The sequence below is a fragment of the Pantherophis guttatus genome, chromosome 4 (genome assembly GCF_059756535.1).
Source record: "Pantherophis guttatus breed Tessera chromosome 4, ASM5975653v1, whole genome shotgun sequence".
Lineage (NCBI taxonomy): Eukaryota > Metazoa > Chordata > Lepidosauria > Squamata > Colubridae > Pantherophis > Pantherophis guttatus.
In genome coordinates, this window is record NC_142066.1 from 32605326 (window position 1) to 32626521 (window position 21196).

General features: G+C 41.3%; 2 protein-coding genes and 2 pseudogenes across 6 annotated transcripts in view; 3 read left to right on the forward strand and 1 right to left on the reverse strand.

Moving 5' to 3' along the window:
* The window catches only part of LOC117669164 (sulfotransferase 1C1-like), a 41345-nt gene that overhangs the window by 16464 nt on the left and 3685 nt on the right, over positions 1 to 21196 (reverse strand). For 2 of the 4 annotated variants that reach the window (XM_034423400.3, XM_087891899.1), the window contains exon 2: positions 11859 to 11915. The exons of the other annotated variants lie outside the window; for them this stretch is intronic. The gene's annotated coding sequence lies outside the window, so the exon portion shown is untranslated. The remainder of the gene's footprint in view (positions 1 to 11858; positions 11916 to 21196) is intronic. 4 annotated transcript variants of the gene reach the window in all.
* Positions 1162 to 5177, forward strand: LOC117669167 (sulfotransferase 1C2-like; annotated as a pseudogene). Its single transcript, XR_015733702.1, has 7 exons — positions 1162 to 1372; positions 1498 to 1623; positions 1707 to 1803; positions 3037 to 3163; positions 3465 to 3559; positions 4434 to 4614; positions 4996 to 5177. The product of XR_015733702.1 is annotated as a sulfotransferase 1C2-like (transcript).
* LOC148113953 (uncharacterized) lies at positions 6229 to 10344 on the forward strand (annotated as a pseudogene).
* Positions 10804 to 19850, forward strand: LOC117669165 (sulfotransferase 1C2-like). Its single transcript, XM_034423403.3, has 8 exons — positions 10804 to 11160; positions 11278 to 11452; positions 11580 to 11708; positions 11790 to 11887; positions 13250 to 13376; positions 14512 to 14606; positions 18728 to 18908; positions 19657 to 19850. The coding sequence occupies exons 2-8, from the start codon at positions 11281 to 11283 to the stop codon at positions 19767 to 19769; spliced, it is 915 nt and encodes a 304-aa protein (XP_034279294.1). The 5' UTR covers positions 10804 to 11160; positions 11278 to 11280; the 3' UTR covers positions 19770 to 19850.

Sequence of the window (21196 nt, forward strand, 5' to 3'; positions counted from 1 at the left end):
CTAAGTCTGCACTACTATTAATCTTCTCATCGTTCCCACCACCCATCTCCTTCCACTTATGACTGTATGACTGTAACCTTGTTGCTGGTATCCTTAAGATTTATATTGACTGTTTCTCTATGACTATCATTAAGTGTTGTACCTTATGATTCTTGATGAACGTATCTTTTATGTACTCGGAGAGCATATGCACCAAGACAAATTCCTTCTGTATTCAATCACACTTGGCCAATAAAGAATTCTATTCTATTCTATTCTATTCTATTCTATTCTATTCTATTCTATTCTATTCTATTCTATTCTATTCTATTCTATTCGAGGAACCCTGGTGGGTTTCCTTAGGAAAATAATCTGTTTTTTAAAAATAAAATCTACACAATAGTTGTCAATATGTTGGGTTGGAGCTAGGAAAACCCACCCTGTTCTCGCATCAGCCATTTAGTTCATTGGATACTCTCTAAACCCCTCCACATCCACAGGATTGTTGCCATTTTAGGAATAAAACTAAAGGAGAACTTCAAAGAAATAAGCTGGGGTAAATATGCAAGAGATTAATTAATGTTGATATTAGGTTGTTTCTAGGCCACAAAAATACATGTTAGTGGTCATACACCAAAAACTGATGACATGAGATCAGAACTGACATTAAATTTTATTTTAGATACCGTATACTTCATTCAAATGGGAGATCAATAGATATTAGTCTTGTCTGGGAAACCAATGGCTTCCTTGCCCAACTGGTTGGTCGCCGTGAGAATGGACTGCTGGGTGAGATAGGCCAGGGGTCTGATCTAGCAGAGCACTGCTTATGTTCAGATTAAATACAGCTCATGTCTCTATGCTTTGCATAGTTAAGAGATATGGTGTGGAAATCAAAAGTCTTGGTCAGCAATTTTTGCACAGAATTATTTTATGTATACAATTCATTCATCCAGTTGGAAAAGAGACAGAAGCTGGTTGCTCGGTTTTCATATGTGAGAAATATCTACCTGAAACTTAGAAGTATTTCCAAATCTGCCTCAACAGATATGCCCCACCCAGACAGTTTGTTAAGAGGGAGGAGTAGACAGAAAGCTAAAAGTCCATAACAGAAGTGAAAAAGCAAGTGGATCGGAGAGTGTACATTCTGACAACTCAGCTAAAGAAAGCACAAGTGACTAAGAAGTACCATACAATAATATCTCTTTTGCTGTGTTGTGGGTGAACCCCAAATCAGAGATGGAAAGTTTGGAAAACAAATATATCAACCACTCCAAAATGGTGGAAATTGAAGGAATCCCAATGCCCATTGAAATGGTAGAGAATTGGAATCTAATACGTGGCTTTCAAGCTCGGCCTGATTACCTTCTTCTCTGCACTTATCCCAAAGCAGGTAAAGAGGAGTCCATGAGAATGACTGGCAGAGCTATGGGAGAAGGAGAACCAGGAAATGTGGATAGCCATGACAGCTGGATGAATTCTCTATTCCCTATAGCTTTTCTCCTTCCTTCCTGGTAGGGACCACATGGATACAAGAAATTGTGGACGTGGTCCAGCATAGAGATGCACAGAAATGTGCCCGCACACCCATTTACGAGAGGAGCCCCTACATAGAACTTTTCCTTCCAAAGCCCATCCCTTCAGGTGAGTCTCACAGGCACAGAGGGAAACAAGTAGAATTAAACACTTTACTCTGCAATGTGTGAATGTCTTCTCTGACCTTGCAGGCTTTGAATTGGCATTAGCAATGCCTTCCCCGCGAACCCTCAAATCTCATTTTCCAGTTCAACTCCTGCCAACTTCTTTCTGGAACAAAATTGCAAGGTTAGAACTATTGGAGATGGGATTCATAGATTTGGAACTCTTTACTCAATGTATCAATGTTCACCAAGGTGTAGGGTTTCATTATGTAATGCTTTCCTATCTTACAGCCCAGGCACTCTACTTTTTCAGAATCCCCTCAATTTAGCATTTGTTCAGAGGTGAACAAGATCTATATTTTCCAATCTGGTACTTGTGGGACTACAGTGCTCACCATCCCTATTCAGCACAATATGGTCATAGGTGGTGATTGCATTTGAAGAATAGTTCAAGGAAACAGGAATTAACTATGTTTGAACAGCCCAAAATTTCTAAATGTTTTCCCTATCTCATAAACATTTCACTTAGAGAAGATAATGTCACTGAGCCTAAGCAGACTCAGAATTTAATCTGATGCATGTTTGATCTTGGAATCAATTTACACTGCCAGGGTTCTGTTCTACAACATTGTCACCCTGCCACAACTTAAACCTCTAAATAGAAACAATCCTTGGCTCCATTTGTTGAGAAAGATATAGTTTATTAGAGATCAAGTGTATTGCAGTATTGCAAAGCCAGAACTCAGAATTGTGTGCCAAAATCCCTAAATTCTACTTTTTCCTCCCTTAACTCTCTCACTGTCTATCCTGGTGTAACTAATAGGTTCAAGCAAGATGCTTCCATAACAGTCAGTCCAAGTGCAGTTTGGTATATGTCCCACTCCTTCTTCCAGCTGGGTGACCTTGAAGCAGTGGCTCAAGGAGGCCCAGTGTTTACTTTCGTTTCCCAAGCATTCCTCCCTTCATTCCCCCTCCCCACAGTTCATGGCAGTCTGTCACCATATAGCAGTGAAGAACAAGCAAGCATAACCTACATTTGATATGAAGGAGGACATTTTCCTTTTTTCCCTTGATTGTTACAATACTTCTTAATGTTGTTACCTAGTTTGGGTAATTAAATGTTTGCAAGAAAACAGAGAGCACCAAAGACCCATCATTGTTATAATACTGGTATTTTGTCCATAACAAGCAACATAAATCTGGGAACCCATTCTGCCCTCCTCACCAAGGTTGCTCTAATCTTAAATCGTTTGCCTGGGAACAAATGAATGATTAAATTAAAGCTCTTTAACTTCTAAGTAGCATTGGACTTGAATACTATCTGGAAGGGAGTTTACCAATGGCCTGGACCCATCAAATAGTCCCCATAAATTGAGTGTCCATCAACGTATGCTCCCCATAAGTTTTATTTTCACAGATCATTTATGTGGCCAGAAATCCCAAGGACTGTGCTGTCTCCTACTTCAATTTTCAACACATGCTTAAACTGTTTGAAAATCCGGGAAAATGGGAAGACTTTCTGGAGAATTTCATTGCTGGGAAAGGTAAGTAGACATTATTTATGTAAAGAACAAAGCTTCTTACCTGCATGTTTTAGGGGAGTAGGTGATCCTGATAACCCTTTCATTGAGTTTCATAACACAGGAGACAAATGGAACTTTTTGGTTAATAACACACATGGTGAGGAGTGAACAGGTTCTTGTAAAAAGAAGATAAAAATACAGGAAAATCCCATGCTAATTATTTTCTAGATTTACAGTTTGGGGAAATGGCTGAAGCAGATTTGGATACTGTATATCATTTTCTAATTTCTAATCTGAATTTTTTCTTTTTTCTTTTTTGCAGTTGGTTAAGGCTCATGGTTTGATCATGTTCGTGGTTGGTGGGAGGCTAAAGACCGTCATTCAATTTTGTACCTCTTTTATGAAGACATAAAAGAGGTAAGCATCTCTCATACATTTACACATACAGACATACTCAGGTGGTATTTTCCACTAAAGAGAACCTTAGGACTTCTAACTATTAATGTTCATCAAATAAGGGTCACTTTTTTTTTACTATATTTTTAATAGTGATTTTTAAGAGAAAAATGTAACTCAATTTTATACAACATTTTGAAAATCAAATCCTACACATTGTGATCAGGTTTAAATACAGGCCTGTTAATCACAAAATACACATACATACCAACCACAAAGAAGGAGATTGGCATCTGAGTAGCACTGTGTCAAAAAAAGTGTGTTTATTATTTTTTCAATTGCAATCGCTTGCAGAATCTGGGATTCCATGCAATCACAGTTGAAAAGATGGCTATAGATTGCTAAACAGATTTGGATTTCAAAGATAAAAGGTTCATTGTTTTTCCTCATTTTTTCCATTGCTCTATTATGGTCCATCACAGTGGTCCCCAAACTTAAGGGTGCTACGGACCACTTCTGTGGAGAACAGTTTTTCTGTGGACCAGATGGGAGTGTGGTTTTGTGGTTACACCTGTGCTCGGATGGGGGCTTCGCTTGCTTCCTTGCAGGCCATGGACTGGTGTCAGTTTACGGACCGTGGGTTGGAGACCCTGGTCTATCACAAGTCATAGAAAATCTGAATGCCTTATTGGACAATGTGAACATGAGTTATTTTGGGAAAAGCTAAATGAGTGGAATGAATTAACTAAAAGCTCCTAATTATCTCAACAAAACACAGGGTGTGAAGAGCACACAGAAACATGTTCTCCTCAACAAGACTTTCTATAAGATGAAATTGGATTCTCACAACCCAATTCACTACACTTCTTGCTCTAATCTTTCTTTCCCTCCACAGAACCCAGCTCAGGAAATCCAGAAAGTAGCTCAGTTCCTGAATATAGAGCTTTCAGAATCAATCCTGGATAAGATTGTGCAGCACACCACATTTGAGGGAATGAAAGACAACCCAATGGCTAATTACAGTAACATGCCTTCATTTGTAATGGACCAAAATGTGTCACCCTTTATGAGAAAAGGTGGGAGAGTAACTAATTTCTAGCTGCATCTGATGGGAAGGGGGCTGTTTTGTTTTGTGTTGAGCAGTTGGAAGAGTAAAAAGAAAATACGATAGTATATTGCTGCCCAGAATAGTTCCCAAAATAACTAGAAAGAGGTGACCAAATTAGAAGGACTTCTTAGCAGTCAAATTGGTTGAGAAAGAGTGCAGAAACCTGTTGGGTCAGAAGGGTATTTCTCAGCCTTGACCAGGCTAAGATGTGTGGACTTCAACTCCTAGAGGTCTGCACATTTTAACATAGCCAAGAGTAAGAAACACTGGGTTTGAAGAAAAAATGCTGGAAATTCAGATTGTTGAGGTTTTTTTTCTTTTTTCTCTAAATTGTTTTATTCGTCACTAGGCACCGTAGGGGATTGGAAGGAACACTTCACAGTGGCTCAAAGCCAACAGCTTGATGAAATCTGCACTCAACAACTAGGCAACACTGGCTTGAAGTTCCGCACAGAGTTATAAACAGAATGCCTTCAAGAAAGACTTTTTCATCAGCTGATTTCTACTTGAATTAAAGAAATTTGCAAGCAATGGTAGAAGGTCCTTTTGTGAAGAGTGGGCTTGTCATTTTATAAGCCTTTCCCTTGGAAAGGAATTGCCCTGAGATGAACAGAAAGAGTTAACCTCATAATCACTCGCTCTGATGATGAGATAAAGAATGAGTACATTTTATTTGAATAACCTTGCCCTTTCCCCAAAGATCTCAGAGAGACACACATAATTTACATTTTACCCTTACATGAATTCAGCTTGTGCATTATGCAAGAAAAAAAAAAGAGTAAGAAAATAAGGATCTAAATTATAACCAAACATAGCATATCATTCTCTCCATGTCTTGATCAGGTTTCTGTTGGGAGAAAAACTTGTGGCAAATCGCCATTATCCACAAATCTTATTAAATTAATCTCCAACTGTTGGCCCTCCTAACTAAACAAACATTCATTTAACAACCATTTATTCAGTGACCTTTTGAAGTCACAACAGCTGCTGAAAAATGTGGTACTTCTCACCTTCCTCAAAGTTCAGCTGTGCGAGCACCCACTTGGTCTCATAATCACAATCTGGGCATTTGGCAACTGACTTGGTTGGAGTCCTGCAGTCACCCAATTGCCATTTGACACCTTCTCTGCTGGCTTTCCGTAAGCAAGGTCAATGGGGAGGCCTTCAGGGAAGGCTTGCCTTGGCGAGTTACAGGTTTCCTTGGTAAGTCATGCGCACCGCCTCCCACCTGATAGAAGTCTGGGCTCCCCCATGATCATACTTTAACCTGTCCACTAGTCTGCTGGTAAGCTGTCTGTGAGTTACTATAGAAGAAAATATTTGAAGCTCAGGGTGGAACTATGGGGTCCTTGGTGCTTTCTTGAGCTTGATGGTTTTCTTGCAGACATTTCATTACCAAACTTTTTGTTGTTAAATACTTCTCCACATTAATTGCGTCTGCAGATAATCGCCCAGCGACCCTCTTTAAGGTGAGCCTCCTCCTCCTGGGGAAGGAGGTGATTGAGGTCCACCTGGAAAAGGCGCGCTGAGGAATTTGCGGATTTTTTGGAAGACAAAATCGCTCGACTTTGTTTCCAGTTAGATGCCAGTGTGGTTGCTGGTCTGGTGGAAGCCCGAGGCAGGTTCTCGCCCTGTTATCTGGGAAAAGTTTGACCCTTTTGCTCCCAAGGAAGTGGACAGGGTACTAGGGATTATGCGTGCAATCACAGCTATGTTTTAGACCCATGTCCCTTCTGACCAGGGGTGAAATGCTAGCGGTTCGCTCTGGTTCGGACAAACTGGTAGTAAAAAAATGCTTTAAAAATTTAAAAAACGGTTCCGACGATCACAGCTGTACCGTGCGATGGTCGGAATCTTTTTTTTTTTAACTTTTTTAAAGCATTTTTTTACTACCAGTTCGGGCGAATAGGTAGTACAAAATGCTTTAAAAAGAAAAAACAAAAACAAAAGTTGGCCACACTCACCCAGTCACATGACCCCCACCAAGCCACACCCACCAAGCCACGCCCACAGAACCGGTAGCAAAAAAAAATGCATTTCACCACTGGTCCTGGCTTGTGAAAGCTTCCCAGGAGGTGACAGGTGGGTGGACTGTCGCAGTGATTAATGCTTCCCTACAGGAGGCGGAAGTGCCCCAGCATTTTAAGGAGGGGGAAAAAAAAGGGCAGACTATTGATAAATTGGGAGTTATAATAATATTACTGTGTTAAATCAGAAGTTATCATATAGTGTTATAATAGAATGTTATTTTGAAGTGTTTGGTAAGAGGGGGAAGTAATAATATTAATAATATCACTAGAAGTAAGGGTCAGTATTTGGAGGGGAGAGTAAGGGGATGGTAAAATATTATATAATCTGTTATGTATTAGGTTTTTATTTTGAAGAAGTCACAGGGGGGATGGGGTGGTGAGGGGGGGTTAGGGAGGAGGGGGGGGAAAGGGGGAAAAATTTGTAATTGAAAACTTTTTCAATAAAAAAAAAAAAAGCCATTGCTGGACTCCACCCAGTTGGATAATTTTTGACCTGTCTCCAATCTTCCCTTTTTGGAGAAGGTTGTTGAGACGGTGGTCGCGCGGCAGCTCCAGAGGTTTCTGGATGAAATGGATTATCTTGACTCCTACCAGTCAGGATTCAGGCTTCGATTTGGGACAGAAATGGCATTGGTCGCACTTTTGGATGATCTCTGGTGGGAGCGGGATGGGGGTAGTGCATCCATTCTTGCTCTACGTGCTCTAAGCTCTCGGTGGCTTTCGATACCATCAACCATGGTATTTTCCTGGGGCAGCTTTGGGGGATGGGAGTGGGAGGCCTTGTGCTATCCTGGTTCACTTCCTTCCTCTGTGGCCGCTCTCAGTCATTGTTGATAGGAGGTGAGAGATCCAGCCCTCGCCCACTGCTTTACAGGGTTCCGCAGGGCTCGGTACTCTCTCCGTTCCTGTTCAACGTTTATATGAAGCCGCTGGGTGAGATCATCTGTCACAATGGACTGAGATATCCCCAATATCCTGATGATACTCAACTGTATGTCTCGGCCTGTGGTGAGTTAAATGATGCCGTGTCCTCCCTTTCGCAGTGCCTGGAGGCTGTTAGGGGCTGGATGGGGAGCAACGGGTTGAAACTAAACCCTTACAAGACCGAGTGGCTCTGGGTTTGGGGTTCGTTGGCTCAGGAAGAACTACCACCTTTGGTCTTGGATGGGGTGGCACTGCCCCAAACAGACCCTGTGCATAATCTAGAGGTTTTCTTGGACCACAACTCTTGCTTGAAGAGCAGGTGGCGGTTGTGGCCAGGAGGGCCTTTGCGCAACTGGGGGTTGTGCACCAGTTATGTCCTTTCCTGGACCAACTTTCCCTACTCACAGTCACTCATGCCCTAGTCACTTCCCATCTGACTATTGCAATGTGCTCTTCATGGGGCTGCCCTTGAAAAGCATCCAAAAGCTCCAGCTGGTGCAAAATGCAGCGGCCCACATGGTTTTGTGCAGATCCCAGTGTGCACATGTATTACCTCTCCTCTGAAGGCTGCATTAGGTGCCGATTTGCTTCCGGGTGCAATTCAAGGTGCTGGTTGTCACCTTTAAAGCCCTTCATGGCTTGGGACCAGGTTATCTGAGGGACTGTGTCTTGCCAGTCACATCTACCCAACACATCAGAGTGGGGAAGCAGGAAATGTTGTGGATCCCATCCCCGAGGTGGCTTCCTCTCTCTGGATCATCATTCCCCCAGAGATTAGAATGCCCCCCACTCTAATACTCTTCTGGAAGGCCCTGAAGTTCTGCCAGAGGGCCTGGGGAACCCAGAGCGGGATGGAGCCCATTAAATGGCTTGTGTCACCGAGGAGGGTAGGTGGGTGGGAGGTGGAGGGTGATTTTGTTATATTGTACTATATTAATTTATTTGATTCTTTTTGTTAGTTTTTATTGTTTTAAATGTGGTCTTTTATTCTGTAAGCCATCTTGAGTCACCATGGTCGAATAGGCGGCAATATTAATTCAATAAATAAATAAAACTAGATAACATCATCAGTGCTAGGAGGGAGTGGGGTTTGCTCTTATTTTTAAATACCAGTGGCCTGCCCTGACAGAGTTAGGGATGTTTTTGCTTCTTCATTTATAATAAAGTCCCATTCTAGGATTTGTTTTTAATAGTCTGCTAAATGTTTGGAGCAAACTTGTATTCTGGTTCAAGTTAACAGAAACCAAATCGTCATAGGACTTAGAACTTTATGACTGACGGCTATAAATTACATGACCAAAGGTCAAGGCTCCAGATTAGAAACCAGAAGATTCTATGTTCTAGTCCCACTTCAGGCATGAAAAGCGGTTGGGTAATTTTGGGTCAATCAGTCTCTCTCTCAGTGCACAATGTCAGACTTGGACAACAAGCCACTCAGTCAATTCCTGTTGCGATAGATTGACGATCAGTTGATTGGGAAAGAAAAAAGTGAACCCTGCACTTGCGGGAGGAACACTAGGAAGGGGGAAAAAAATCAAAGGTATTTGAGGTAAGAACTGACAGGGATTTCATTTCCTTCTTTCCTTTCCTTTCCTTTCCTTTCCTTTCCTTTCCTTTCCTTTCCTTTCCTTTCCTTTCCTTCCCTTCCCTTCCCTTCCCTTCCCTTCCCTTCCCTTCCCTTCCCCCTTTTCCCTTTCCCCTTCCCTTGTTTTATAAACCTAAAAGGTGATGCAGCAAGGATATATATCCATAATTGGATAGCTGCGTTCCTGTCAAACAGGCAACAAGTGGTCAAAATAGGCAGCACCCTATCAAATCCTGCACCTGTAAACAGCGGTGTTCCCCAAGGCAGCGTTCTAGATCCAACACTCTTTCTGCTTTATACCAATGACCTTTGTGATCAAATTATAAGCAGCTGTGTCCTCTTTGCTGATGATGTTAAACTATTCAACCCCACAGACAACTCTACTACCCTTCAAAATGACCTAACCTATGTATCTGAATGATCAAACAATTGGCAACTTCAAATCTCTGCTAACAAATACTCAGTCCTGCACTCTATTGGCTATAGAAATAAGAACATCAAATATTTGCTGGCTGGAAATGATCTCATAGATGACCCTCACTCTGTCAAGGACCTAGGAGTACTCACCTCAAAAGATCTAAGTCCCAGAGCTCACTGTAACATCATTGCAAAAAAGGCATTAAGAGTTGTCAATCTTATTTTATGAAGTTTTCTCTCTGGTAATGCTATACTTCAAACTAAGGCATATAAAACCTTTGCTAGACCTATACTTGAATACTGTTCACCTGCCTGGAATCCTCACTGTATTTCAGACATCAATACATTAGAAAGGGTCCAGAGATATTTTACTAGAAGAGTACTCAAATCTTCTGCTCAAAATAAAATTCCCTATCCCACCAGGCATGAAATTTTAGATCTGGATAGCCTCAAACTATGTCATCTACGTTCTGACCTATGCTTAGTTCCTAACATTATTTACCAAAAAGTCCTACCTGTAAATGAGTACTTTAATTTCAACCGTAATAACACAAGGGCTACCAATAGATTCAAACTCAATGTAATTCGCTCTAATCTTGATTGTAGGAAATATGACTTCTGCAATAGAGTAGTAAATGTCTGGAACACTCTACCTGATCCTGTTGTTAGTCTCTCTAATCCCTATACCTTTTACCTTAAACTGTCTACCGTGGACCTTTCATGTTTCTTAAGAGGTCCCTGAGGGGGTGTGCATAAATGCACCAGCATGCCTACCATCCCTGTCCTACTGTCCCCATTTATATGTAATCATTCTGTATTTATGGCTATGTTTTGCCAATTTATATCCTTTTATTTGTGCCATTTTTTTTTCATGTGTCCATGTCTATGACTATACTGTTACTTGTTTCCTTGTACTTGTTGACAAATAAAATAAAATAAATAAATAAATAAATAAATAATATGACAGGAAAGGGGCAAAATGGCATAGGCTACCAGATCTGCCCTGCAAAAATCTGGATAGCCACTTTATGGCAGGAAAGACAATTTTCCATATTGCTTTCCTGCTATCTGGTGTTCATCCAAAACTGTGCGGCTCAATTGACAACTCTTAGATTGCAGCTCTATGGCATTTGGGGCGGAGGAGGGAGGGGCAAGCAGAGCCCTGGACTTCAGCCCCAAATCAGATCTTGCTTCAGAAAACATTACATCTGCAGTTCTGGAAACCATGCCATGTATTTCAGAATAAAATGCTTACGACTGTCCTCTTAATCCAAGGTAGGCATGTCATCCAAATGGAAAAAAAAAACGAGAATATTTAAGATATATATTTCAAATTGCAACACAGAAGAAGCCCAGAAGAGGCTCACTCAGACCCATGACAGGTTTAACTCCTTTAGAGTCAGCAACCTCATTGGAAAACTCTGGCTTAAACATTGTGTGAGAAGAAGCACACGCCCTGCATTCCTGCCGGCACACCCACAGATCACTTCAGGACGAGAGGCAGAATGTTCAAGTCAAAGAAGGACATCAAACTGCCTGGGAGATAAGTTCAGAGTTGGTAGGTTCTATGACTGTAGCACCAACTGATGGCACCTAAAAGAACAGATCAAGGGTTAGGGTTGAAGTCTGAAGCTGGTGGTGGGGCTAAAATTAATATTTTCCCTTGTCCCATCAGAAGATGGACGTTCAGAAGAGAATAGAAGCTATGGATCCTGCATCTATCAAACGCCTAAAATTGGTGGAGTTTGAAGGAGTTCCTCTACCTGAGACCACAGTGGAGCAATGGGAAGCTATATGGGGCTTGAAGGCTCGGCCCGATGACCTTCTCATTTGCACATATCCCAAAGCAGGTAAGTATGATTAAAGAAGACATAGGATATAGGTACAGAAGGGTATAGAAATGGGAGGGCAGCCAGAGAGAATGAGAGCCACTTGGTTGCCTCCATAACTTGTATCCCTTTCCCCTTTCCTTGCCAGGGACAACATGGATGCAAGAAATAGTAGACATGATTCACCAGGGAGGAGATCCTCAGAAATGTGCTCGGGCTCCCATCTATGAACGAATGCCATTCATAGAGATGTGCCCCCCCAAACCCATCCGTGCAGGTGAGGAAAACAATTGGCTCTGGAGAGATTGTGAACAAATGGGAAGTGCAGAAAGCTGAAGATACCATTCTAACTTTTCAGGTTTTGAAGAAGTAGAGGCTATGCCCTCCCCACGCACACTCAAAACTCATCTGCCAATTCATCTCCTACCTCCTTCCTTCTGGGAGCAGAACTGCAAGGTCAGGATCCTGAGTGATGTATTCTGACCTGAGGGGAGGAAAGGACTTGGATAAGCCTTGGAAGATACACTGGGCTTTGCCACACTCTAAACCTCTAGGATTGGAAGCCAACCCAACAGAGAATAAACCCGGTTTGCTTTGGCTTACTTGATCCTCATGTTGTTTAGGAACTGTAAGCTGGGAGAGTGGAGATTCTTGAGGCTAGGGTTAAGGGTCAACTTTTCAAGTGAAGCTATGTGCATGAATACCCTTTGCTTTGGAAACAGAGATGGTATTAGGCAAGGGTGGGGAACGATGGTCCTTTTATGACTTGTGAACTCCTAGAATTCCTGAGCCAGCCATGCTGGCTCAAGAATTCTGGGAGTTGAAGTCCACAATTCATAAGGGAGCCTTATTTCCCCTCTTCTGGCATAAGGAGAAAAAAAAATTCTCATTCATGGAAGTTCTAGAGCAGTTAGAATTTGGGGCATTTTGTATCACTGTCAAGAGTTGCTATCTAGGAGTGCTGGTAATATGCGCTGCATCAGAGGCAGACGATTTTCTACTCTGGTTGAAAAAAATCCCTGCCATATCTAATTGTGCTTTGTTCAAAGTGCAGTCCTGCAAGCTAAGTTTGTAAAGCCCATAATGGGTTCAATTAAGGAGAATGTTTGCCCATGAGCCAGCTTGTAAATTTGCCGCAATCAGTAGATCTCAGTGTAGGTCTGACAGGAGTAAACTGACATTTTATATCTTTAATTATTAGTTTAGGCAATCAGGGATGATAATCTCTAACCCAGAGATTTAATCGAGCTGACCAAGAAACTGCTCTTTCCTCCTTCCTGCCATGCCTCAAGTGCTTGCTTCACCCTCTTCCTCCCAACTATAATGACAGTTACATTTTCGGGAGGGGGCAACTTTCCCAAAGAAGGAGTGGGGTTGACACAAGGTCGATCAAAATGAAGCAAAGCACTGCTAATATGCCCAGCTGGAGTGCTTGCTAATGCAGCCTTCCTTGGGAAGAGATGCTTCATAGTTGTTGCTTCCTTTCTGAAACCGGATGATGTTATGGCAAAGTTTTGTCCCCATCTGCAAGATCATTTGGTCCATGCAGATGGAGTGGGGGAAGGAAGCTTGTTTGGCCCAATTCTGTTTCCTTCCCCTGTAGCACATAGCAGGAATGTTGTGATCATATTTTTTCAGCAAAGCTTTTTAGACAAAGCCCCTCAAGGTATTTTGACCACCAAAGTCATGAAATGCAAACCAGAAGTTTATACCATCTGAGATTTGTAGTTGAATAGAAGATGTTGCCTCTTCCATAGAAATTGAAAAGCTTAGGAGCTAGAACTCCTGGATTTCATCCTCAATGCTTTATTTCCCCAGATCATTTATGTGGCCAGAAACATCAAGGACAATGCAGTTTCCTATTTCCACTTTCATCAGATTAGCAAACTGATGCCAGAGCCTGGAAATTGGGATGAGTTTCTGGAGAAATTTGTTGCTGGAAAGAGTGAGTAGATATTAGAGGTGGAAAATGGTAGAGCAGATGCACCACAGCAGATTCAGTATATCTGATTATAGTGAGGAATGAGCCTGAATCTTGGGTCCAATTTTTGACTTCCAACCACTTTTATGGAAGAAGGACCTGCTAGAATGCCAGTAAAATGCAATTAATTGTGCTCTGTATCAGTTTGCAAATCCTTCAATGTTTTTCTTCCCATTCTGAAAATAAGCAGCTGTCTATTTGATTGACTTTCTATCTCTCTGCCAATCATCAGCTTCCCCAGGTAAATTCCCTACAAATGTTTTGGAATCCATGATTCCCCTCCAGTTTGGAGGGCCTCCAGTTCAGAATGCATGCGTGTGTGTGTGTGTGTGTGTGTGTGTGTGTTACAAAACAATCAGGGGTCCAGTCCTTTTCCCTTCCACATTTTCCTTTCTCTCCTAGAGATCCTAGAACCGTGATGGTGAACCTATGGCACGCGTGCCAAGGTGGCATGCAGAGCCATATCTGTGGGCATCCAAGCGTTGCCCTAGCTCAGTTCCAGCGCACATGTGTGCACTGGCCAGCTGATTTTCGGGCCTTCCGGGCCATTTCCAGCCTCCAGAGGGCCTCCAGATGGGGAAGCCGTTTTCACCCTCCCCAGGCTTCAAGAAAGCCTCTGGAGCCTGAGAAGGGGGAAAAACAGGCTTTCTGGACCCACTGTGCCATCATGTGCCAAAAGCAGGGAGAGTGCAGGGGGGCTGTCGCGCATGCATATGCTTGTGGGCACACGCATGTGTGACGCCCCCCCCATGCTCCCCCCGCTTTTGGCACGCGACGGCAAAAAGGTTAGCCATCACTGTCCTAGACAAACAAAGAAGTTCAAAAGTGACTACAGCTTCGCTGGGCTTGGCCACATATCCAATTCTTTTAAAAGTTAAAGAGAAACAGCTAATGTTACTGCTGGATAAGGAGATAGGAGACAAGCAACAGAAGCAAAAGAATAGTGGCACAAAGAAAAGGAAAAAAAGGGAAGGTGGAGATTGGTTTGGGGCTGGATCACAGCGGGCTCCAGATTAATCAACCTCTACTAAGAGATGGAAGGAAATGTATGATTAATTTAATTCCTCTCATTTCTTTTTATTTTATTTTATTTTTGCAGCTGCCTGGGGCTCCTGGTTTGACCATGTTCAAGGTTGGTGGAAAGCTAAAAATTGTCACCCAATTCTATATATCTTCTATGAAGACTTAAAGAAGGTAGGTGACTTGTTTTTGGACTCTATGCCTACTCCATCTCATATGTACATCTCGGTATTTATCCTTGTTCTTTATAACCAATTCTGACAAGAAAATCATCAATCCCTTTAGAAAGTTCTAAAATCAGATCTTTTGACACATATAAAGCAAGCCCTGGCTGGCTCATGGTAGCAGTTCAGTGGATTATTGATGGCAGATCAACAACTTCCCAGCAATATTTGAATTATCCCAGCTATGCACCTAATCCGTCCTTTTTATATCTCATTATTGGAGCTGAATAGAGTAGAGTAGAGTAGAGTAGAGTAGAGTAGAGTAGAGTAGGGTAGGGTAGGGTAGGGTAGGGTAGGGTAGGGTAGGGTAGGGTAGGGTAGGGTAGAATAGAACAGAACAGAACAGAACAGAACAGAATTATTTATTGGCCAAGTGTGATTGGACACACAAGAATTTGTCTTCAGTGCATAAACTCTTACTGTACATAAAAGATATAAGTGATAATTATGATCATAGTCGTCATAAATACATTCATCATGAATCATAAGGTACAACATTTAGTGATAGTCATAGGATACTAAATGAGCAATCAAAATCATACTAGGAAACTAAATAAAACAATATAAATTGTAAAAATACAAGCAACAAGGTTATAGTCATAAGTAGAAAAGAAATAGGTAATAAGAAGCATGAGAAGAGTAATAGTAATACAGTCTTAGTAAATAGTTTGACAATGTTGTGGGGATTAGTTGTTTAGCAGAATAATGGCATGCGGGGGGAAAACTGACCTTATGTCTAGTTGTCCTGGTGAGCAATGCTCTATAACGTCGTTTTGAGGGTAGAAGTTGAAACAATTTATGTCCAGGATGTGAAGGGTCTGTAGATATTTTCACAGCCCTTTTTGACTCATGCAGTATACAGATCCTCAATGGAAGACAGGTGGATAGCAATTGTTTTTTCCACAGTTCTAATTATCCGTTGAAGTCTGTTTCTGTCTCGTTTGGTTTCAGAGCCAAACCAGATAGTTATAGAGGTTCAGATGAAAGACTCAATCATTCCTCTGTAGAACTGTATCAGCAGCTCCTTGGGCAGTTTGAGCTTTGAGTTGGCACAGAAAGAACATTCTTTGTTGTGCTTTTTTGATGAAAAGCACTTGTCCATTTTAAGTCTTGAGATATGATAGAACCTAGAAACTTGAAGGTCTCTATTGTTGATACTGTGTTGTCTAGTATTGTAAGAGGTGGTAGTATAGGAGGGTTTCTCCTAAAATCTATCATCATTTCTACAGTTTTGAGCGTGTTTAGTTCAAGATTATTCCAGTTGCACCACAAGGCTAGTTGTTCAACCTCCTGTCTATATTCAGATTCATCCAATGGTGGGCTTCTACCAGTTTGCCCCAGTTCGGGCAAACTGGTAGTGGCGGTGACGGGAGGCTCCGCCCGCCCACCCACCTGGATGTCATCATGGACGCTCTGCGCATGTGCAGAAGGTTCTGTGCATGCACAGAAGCGCCGCACATGCTCCCAGTTGCGAACCGGTAGCAAAGGTAAGAGGAACCTACTACTGGATTCGTTGTCTCAAATGAGACCAATCACTGTTGTATCATCTGCAAATTTCAGTACTTTAACAGAGGGATCTTTTGAGATACAGGCATTGGTATATAGAGAGAAGAGAAACGGACAGAAAACACAGCCCTGAGTGGCTCCTGTGCTAATTGTACAGGTATCTGATGTGATTTTGCCTAGGTTCACCTGCTGCTTCCTGTTAGGAAACTTACAAGTTGTGGTCAGGCATGGCTAGCCGGGCCTAACCACACTTCTAATCAGAATTCTAATCAGAACATTAAGTATTTAAGAACTTTCTAAGGAGGCTAAGTGGAAAGACATTAAAGTTTTATGAGAGATTCCCATATGTGCTAAGGGGCTAATTTTATAGCCTCTTGAATGCAATCCCAGGAATCATAAAATTGTAGTCTTACTTGCATATATTTTGGAGCTATAAACCATTCCACAGGCACTGATTCTCATTATCCCTGTATTGGTGTCTCTAATTGCTTTATTACTCTTTCTTGCTGAATCACAGGGGATACTGAGGGCGATTGTTCATGTAAGGATGTTATTTAAACTCAGAGCTCTTTTCTTCATAAATTTTAGTTTAACTTTGTCGGCCCTTTCCCTTGTTTTATAAGAATAAAACAATCTCAATACCACTGCTCAGAATGTGGGTATTCTGTGCCAGTAGTGATTTGATTGGCTTCAGCTAATATTACAAAATCTGGACGATAGGTACGATGCATAAACAAATAGTATCCTCAAGACTGATTTTAGCCTATTTCTTCTTGTTCTTTATAGTAATGTAATTCTAACCGAGGCCTACTGGATCCCTAGGCCCTAGACCAGGGGTCTCCAAACTTTAAGACTTGTGGACTTCAACTTCTGAATTCTTCCGCCAGCAGGGGAATTATGGGATTTGAAGTCCACTAGTATTAAAGTTGCCAAGTTTGGAGACTTCTGCCCTGAAGTATACTCTTTCCTCATGTTTGGTCTCCATGTGTTTCTATCTTTTTCTGTCTCTCTCAGTCTCTCTCTCCTTCCCTCCTTGCCTTCTGATAAATTAGGGTAGTTCCTGGATTTCATACTGATTGCTGATTGTCATGTTATATTGATGGTGAGGAGGTTCTTTGAATTGGTATTACTGTATAAACCAGTGGCATCTATTCTTAGAGGTTTGAGATTGGGCAATTGGTAAAACCTACACTGCTTATCAGATATCTAGATGACTGAAATACTGTTTTATCTTTGTTAGGGTGGGGTGGGGTGTGTCCCTAAAAACATCTGGAAATTGTCACTGGTCCAGAATGTGGCAGCAAAAGGACACACACTGCTTCTGGTATTGAAAGAGTTGCAGTTGCTTTCCAGGATAAATTCAAATAATCTCTATCATGTAGGAAACTTTGCATAATTTAGGTCCAGATTACTTAGAGCATCAGAGAAATCAGAAAATAGCAAATTTTCCAAGTAACATATTTTATATAAAAGTGCAAGCTTTTGTGAGCTATAGCTTACTTCATCAGATGCATTGAGTGGCTAGCCCAATGTTCTTCAACCTTGACAACTGGAAGGATTGTGGACTTCAACTCCCAGAATTCCCCAGATAGACTGAGGTGAGATTTAGATTGGGGTGAGGCAGGAGGGGAAGGAACTGGATATGTAGATTCTGTTAGTGTGGATGTGAGATTATAGCAAATCAAAGCAACCGCATCAATTCCCTGGGAGGATGTATTACAGTACAGAAATAGAACAAAATAGCTGACACAATTCACACTCACACAATTTTAAATAATCTGCAGCCCATACTAGACAATCAGTGGTGGGTTGCTACGGTAGCGGCGGCAGTGGAAGGCTCCACCCACCTGTTCAGATGCTTCTGCGCATGCACAGAAGCATCATGTGTGCGCACAAACCTGCCCGTCGACAGTATTACATTTTCTCGGTGATATTTAACCACAATAGACTAACATGGCTACCCAGGGGTGGGTTCTACTTATCTTTACTACCGGTTCACAATGGGAACGTGTGCATGCCCTTGCTTCACTTTGCATGCACAGATCATCAATTATGACGTCCGGGCAGGTGAGTGGAGCCTCCTGCCGCTTTTACTACTGGTTCTAAAGAACCGGACAGAACCGGGAGCAACCCACCACTGTGGCTACCCTCCTACAATATCTAGCCTGGACAGTCTTCCTAGCCCTCTTAAATTTTCAGTGGGACACTTTTTGCAAGTGCCATGAAGGATATGGGGGACCTCAACAGCTAATTCTATCTTTCTTATGGTAAGACCTAAACTACAAAACTTGCTATTGGAAATGAGACTTACAATTTAGGAAAGGACTTAAGATGTTTATTTTTCCCAGTCCTAAAAGAACTGTTTTATAATTTTTAGATGGATTTTAATCCTTTTATTCTATTAGGATTTTATTAGGATTTGTCGATTGCCTAGAACCAGTATTCCAAGCAGTGATTAAAGATGAGCCCCCCAAAAAGTGCAATGATATTTTAAAGTTAGCCTTTGAATCCTGCACAAACTGAAGAATTTTACTCACAATCTTACTTTTCTATCTAACGTCATAGGATCCAGCCGGAGAAATCCAGAAGGTTGCCCAATTCCTGGGATCAGAGCTCTCAGGAGCAGTTGTGGGTGAGATTGTGCAACATACAAAGTTTGAGAGCATGAAGGCAAACCCAATGGCAAATTACAGCACCATACCTAATTTCCTTTTAGACCAAGACATCTCTCAATTCATGAGAAAAGGTAATATTGAGGTGAATTTTATTCTGGCCCCATATTCTGTTGAATGCAGTAATGAAAACAAATGACTCTATGTTTATGTTTAGAAAAGGGCCATTAATAGAATAGCAATAGCATTTAGATTTATATACCGCTTCACAGTGCTTTATAGCCCTCACTAAGTGATTTACAGAGTCAGTGTATTGCCCCCAACAATCTGGGATCTCATTTTACCAACCTCAGAAGGATGGAAGGCTGAGTCAACCTTGAGACAGTGGGACTTGAACTGCCAAACTGCTGGCAACCAGCAGTCAGCAGAAATAGCCTGAATTACTGCATTCTAACCGCTGCGCCACCATGGCACTCCCCTGCAGAAGTGCCATCTTCAATACTAAATGCATCATTATTGTTGGATGTTGCTTCAGAGTGAGCATAAGTATCTCTACATGCTCAGATATGCTTACTTTCTTACATATAATTCCAAATGTCAGGACAGTTAACTCCGAGCAGTGAATTCGTATTAACAGGTATTACAAGACTCTAGAAAATGCTTGGATTAATGACTAGAAGATAAAACAGTGTGACTGTCTCTCTCACCATGTGTGTGTGTATATGTACGTGTGTGTTTATGCATCCTATTTCACAGGACCACTGCTTTAGCAATTAAAGTTGCTAAATTAAAGTTGCTATTAGCAATTAAAGTTGCTAATCAATCTAATCAGTTAACCATTATTGCTGTATTTCATATTCTGCATTATTTCCTTGCCTGCAGGCACTGTTGGTGACTGGAAAGAACAGTTCACTGTGGCTCAAAGTGAACAACTAGATGATCTCTGTGTCCACTTACTAGCAGACAGTGGCCTGACATTCCACACCCAATTGTAAACCTGTGTCTCTCACCACTTGACATGCTTGCTTTTCCCTGTATTTAATAAAATAGATGGCTGAAAGCAAGAGCAAACCAAACTATGTGTATGCCTTTTCTTTTAATACTCTTGGCATTAAGAAGCAAGTGGGAAGAAAATGAATTTATTTCAGTTTTTCTGCTACTTCTATTATCCCTGATTAGTTTGTAGAAAAAAGTACCAACCACATAAAACTGAACAGTGAGGTTTAACTTACAAGCTTGCAAACTTAGGATCAATCAGATGGACCATTTACACTGTCCCTTTCCCCATCTGATACTCTCTAAATCAGAGGTGGGTTTCAGCAGGTTCTGACCAGTTCTGGAGAACCGGTAGTGGAAATTTTGAGTAATTCAGAGAATGGTAGTAAAAATTCACTCAACACATGGCTCATCGACTCTGGAGCCACAAGCCACACAACTCACAATAGAAAAATCCTCAACAACTTCACAGAAAGAGAATATTACATAAAAGTAGCAAACCAAAATGAAGTTCTAGTAAGAGTAGGTGACACGCATATAAAAGGTATAGGAAAAATAGAGGGGGTACTATTTATACCCGAAATTCCGAATAATATATTGGCAACTCTAAAACTAAGCATAGAAAATGATGTAGAGACCACGTTCAAAAATGGAAAAGTAATTCGTTTTGATTTTCCTTCACACCATCTTGACTTCTTAATATATTGGCCCTGTTGTTCATTTATGGAACTGGAATGGGAAAATCATTAACTATCCTTTAGTTGACCTCTCAAGCAGGTTCTAAATCACCTGATTATATTGGCCCTAGTTAGATTTGAATATTGATTTTTTTAAACTCTTTTTCACAGAATGTCAGGTTGTTTTGAAGCTTACAGGAGTTTTTCAGTTTAAGAATAGAAAAAATAGATACCATCTTCCCCATATCTAGTTTTGCAATTCCAGGAATGCCCAATCTGTTATCCAACTAGAGATTTACAAGACAAGTGAGACTCTCCCACAGTTTCAGTATTTGTATTTGAACGTTGCCCGAAGTCCTTTGCAAAGCAAATGGAAGTGCTTCCAGACAAGATTTACATTCCAGTCAACTCTGGATCAAGTACAGAATTTTTACAGGGGTTCCAGACATTATTACCTTTCCTTTATATCTTCCTTGCATTTTCCCTCAACCTTTTTCCTATTAAAAATATGCAAGATTTACTAGAAACCCATTAATAATTATAGCCCCAGAAACTTTTATTCTGGAAAACAGTCTGGGATTATATGTGTTTGTCAGGGGCTCCTTACTAGATAAAATGAGTTGGAAAAACTTTCTCGAGAGAAACATTTGAAATCTGGTGGATTAGATTATCAAGAAATAGAAAGCGGGAAACCAGGTTTGTAAGGCTTGCAAAGCATTATAGGAGTCTGGAAAGAACATTTCCTGGTG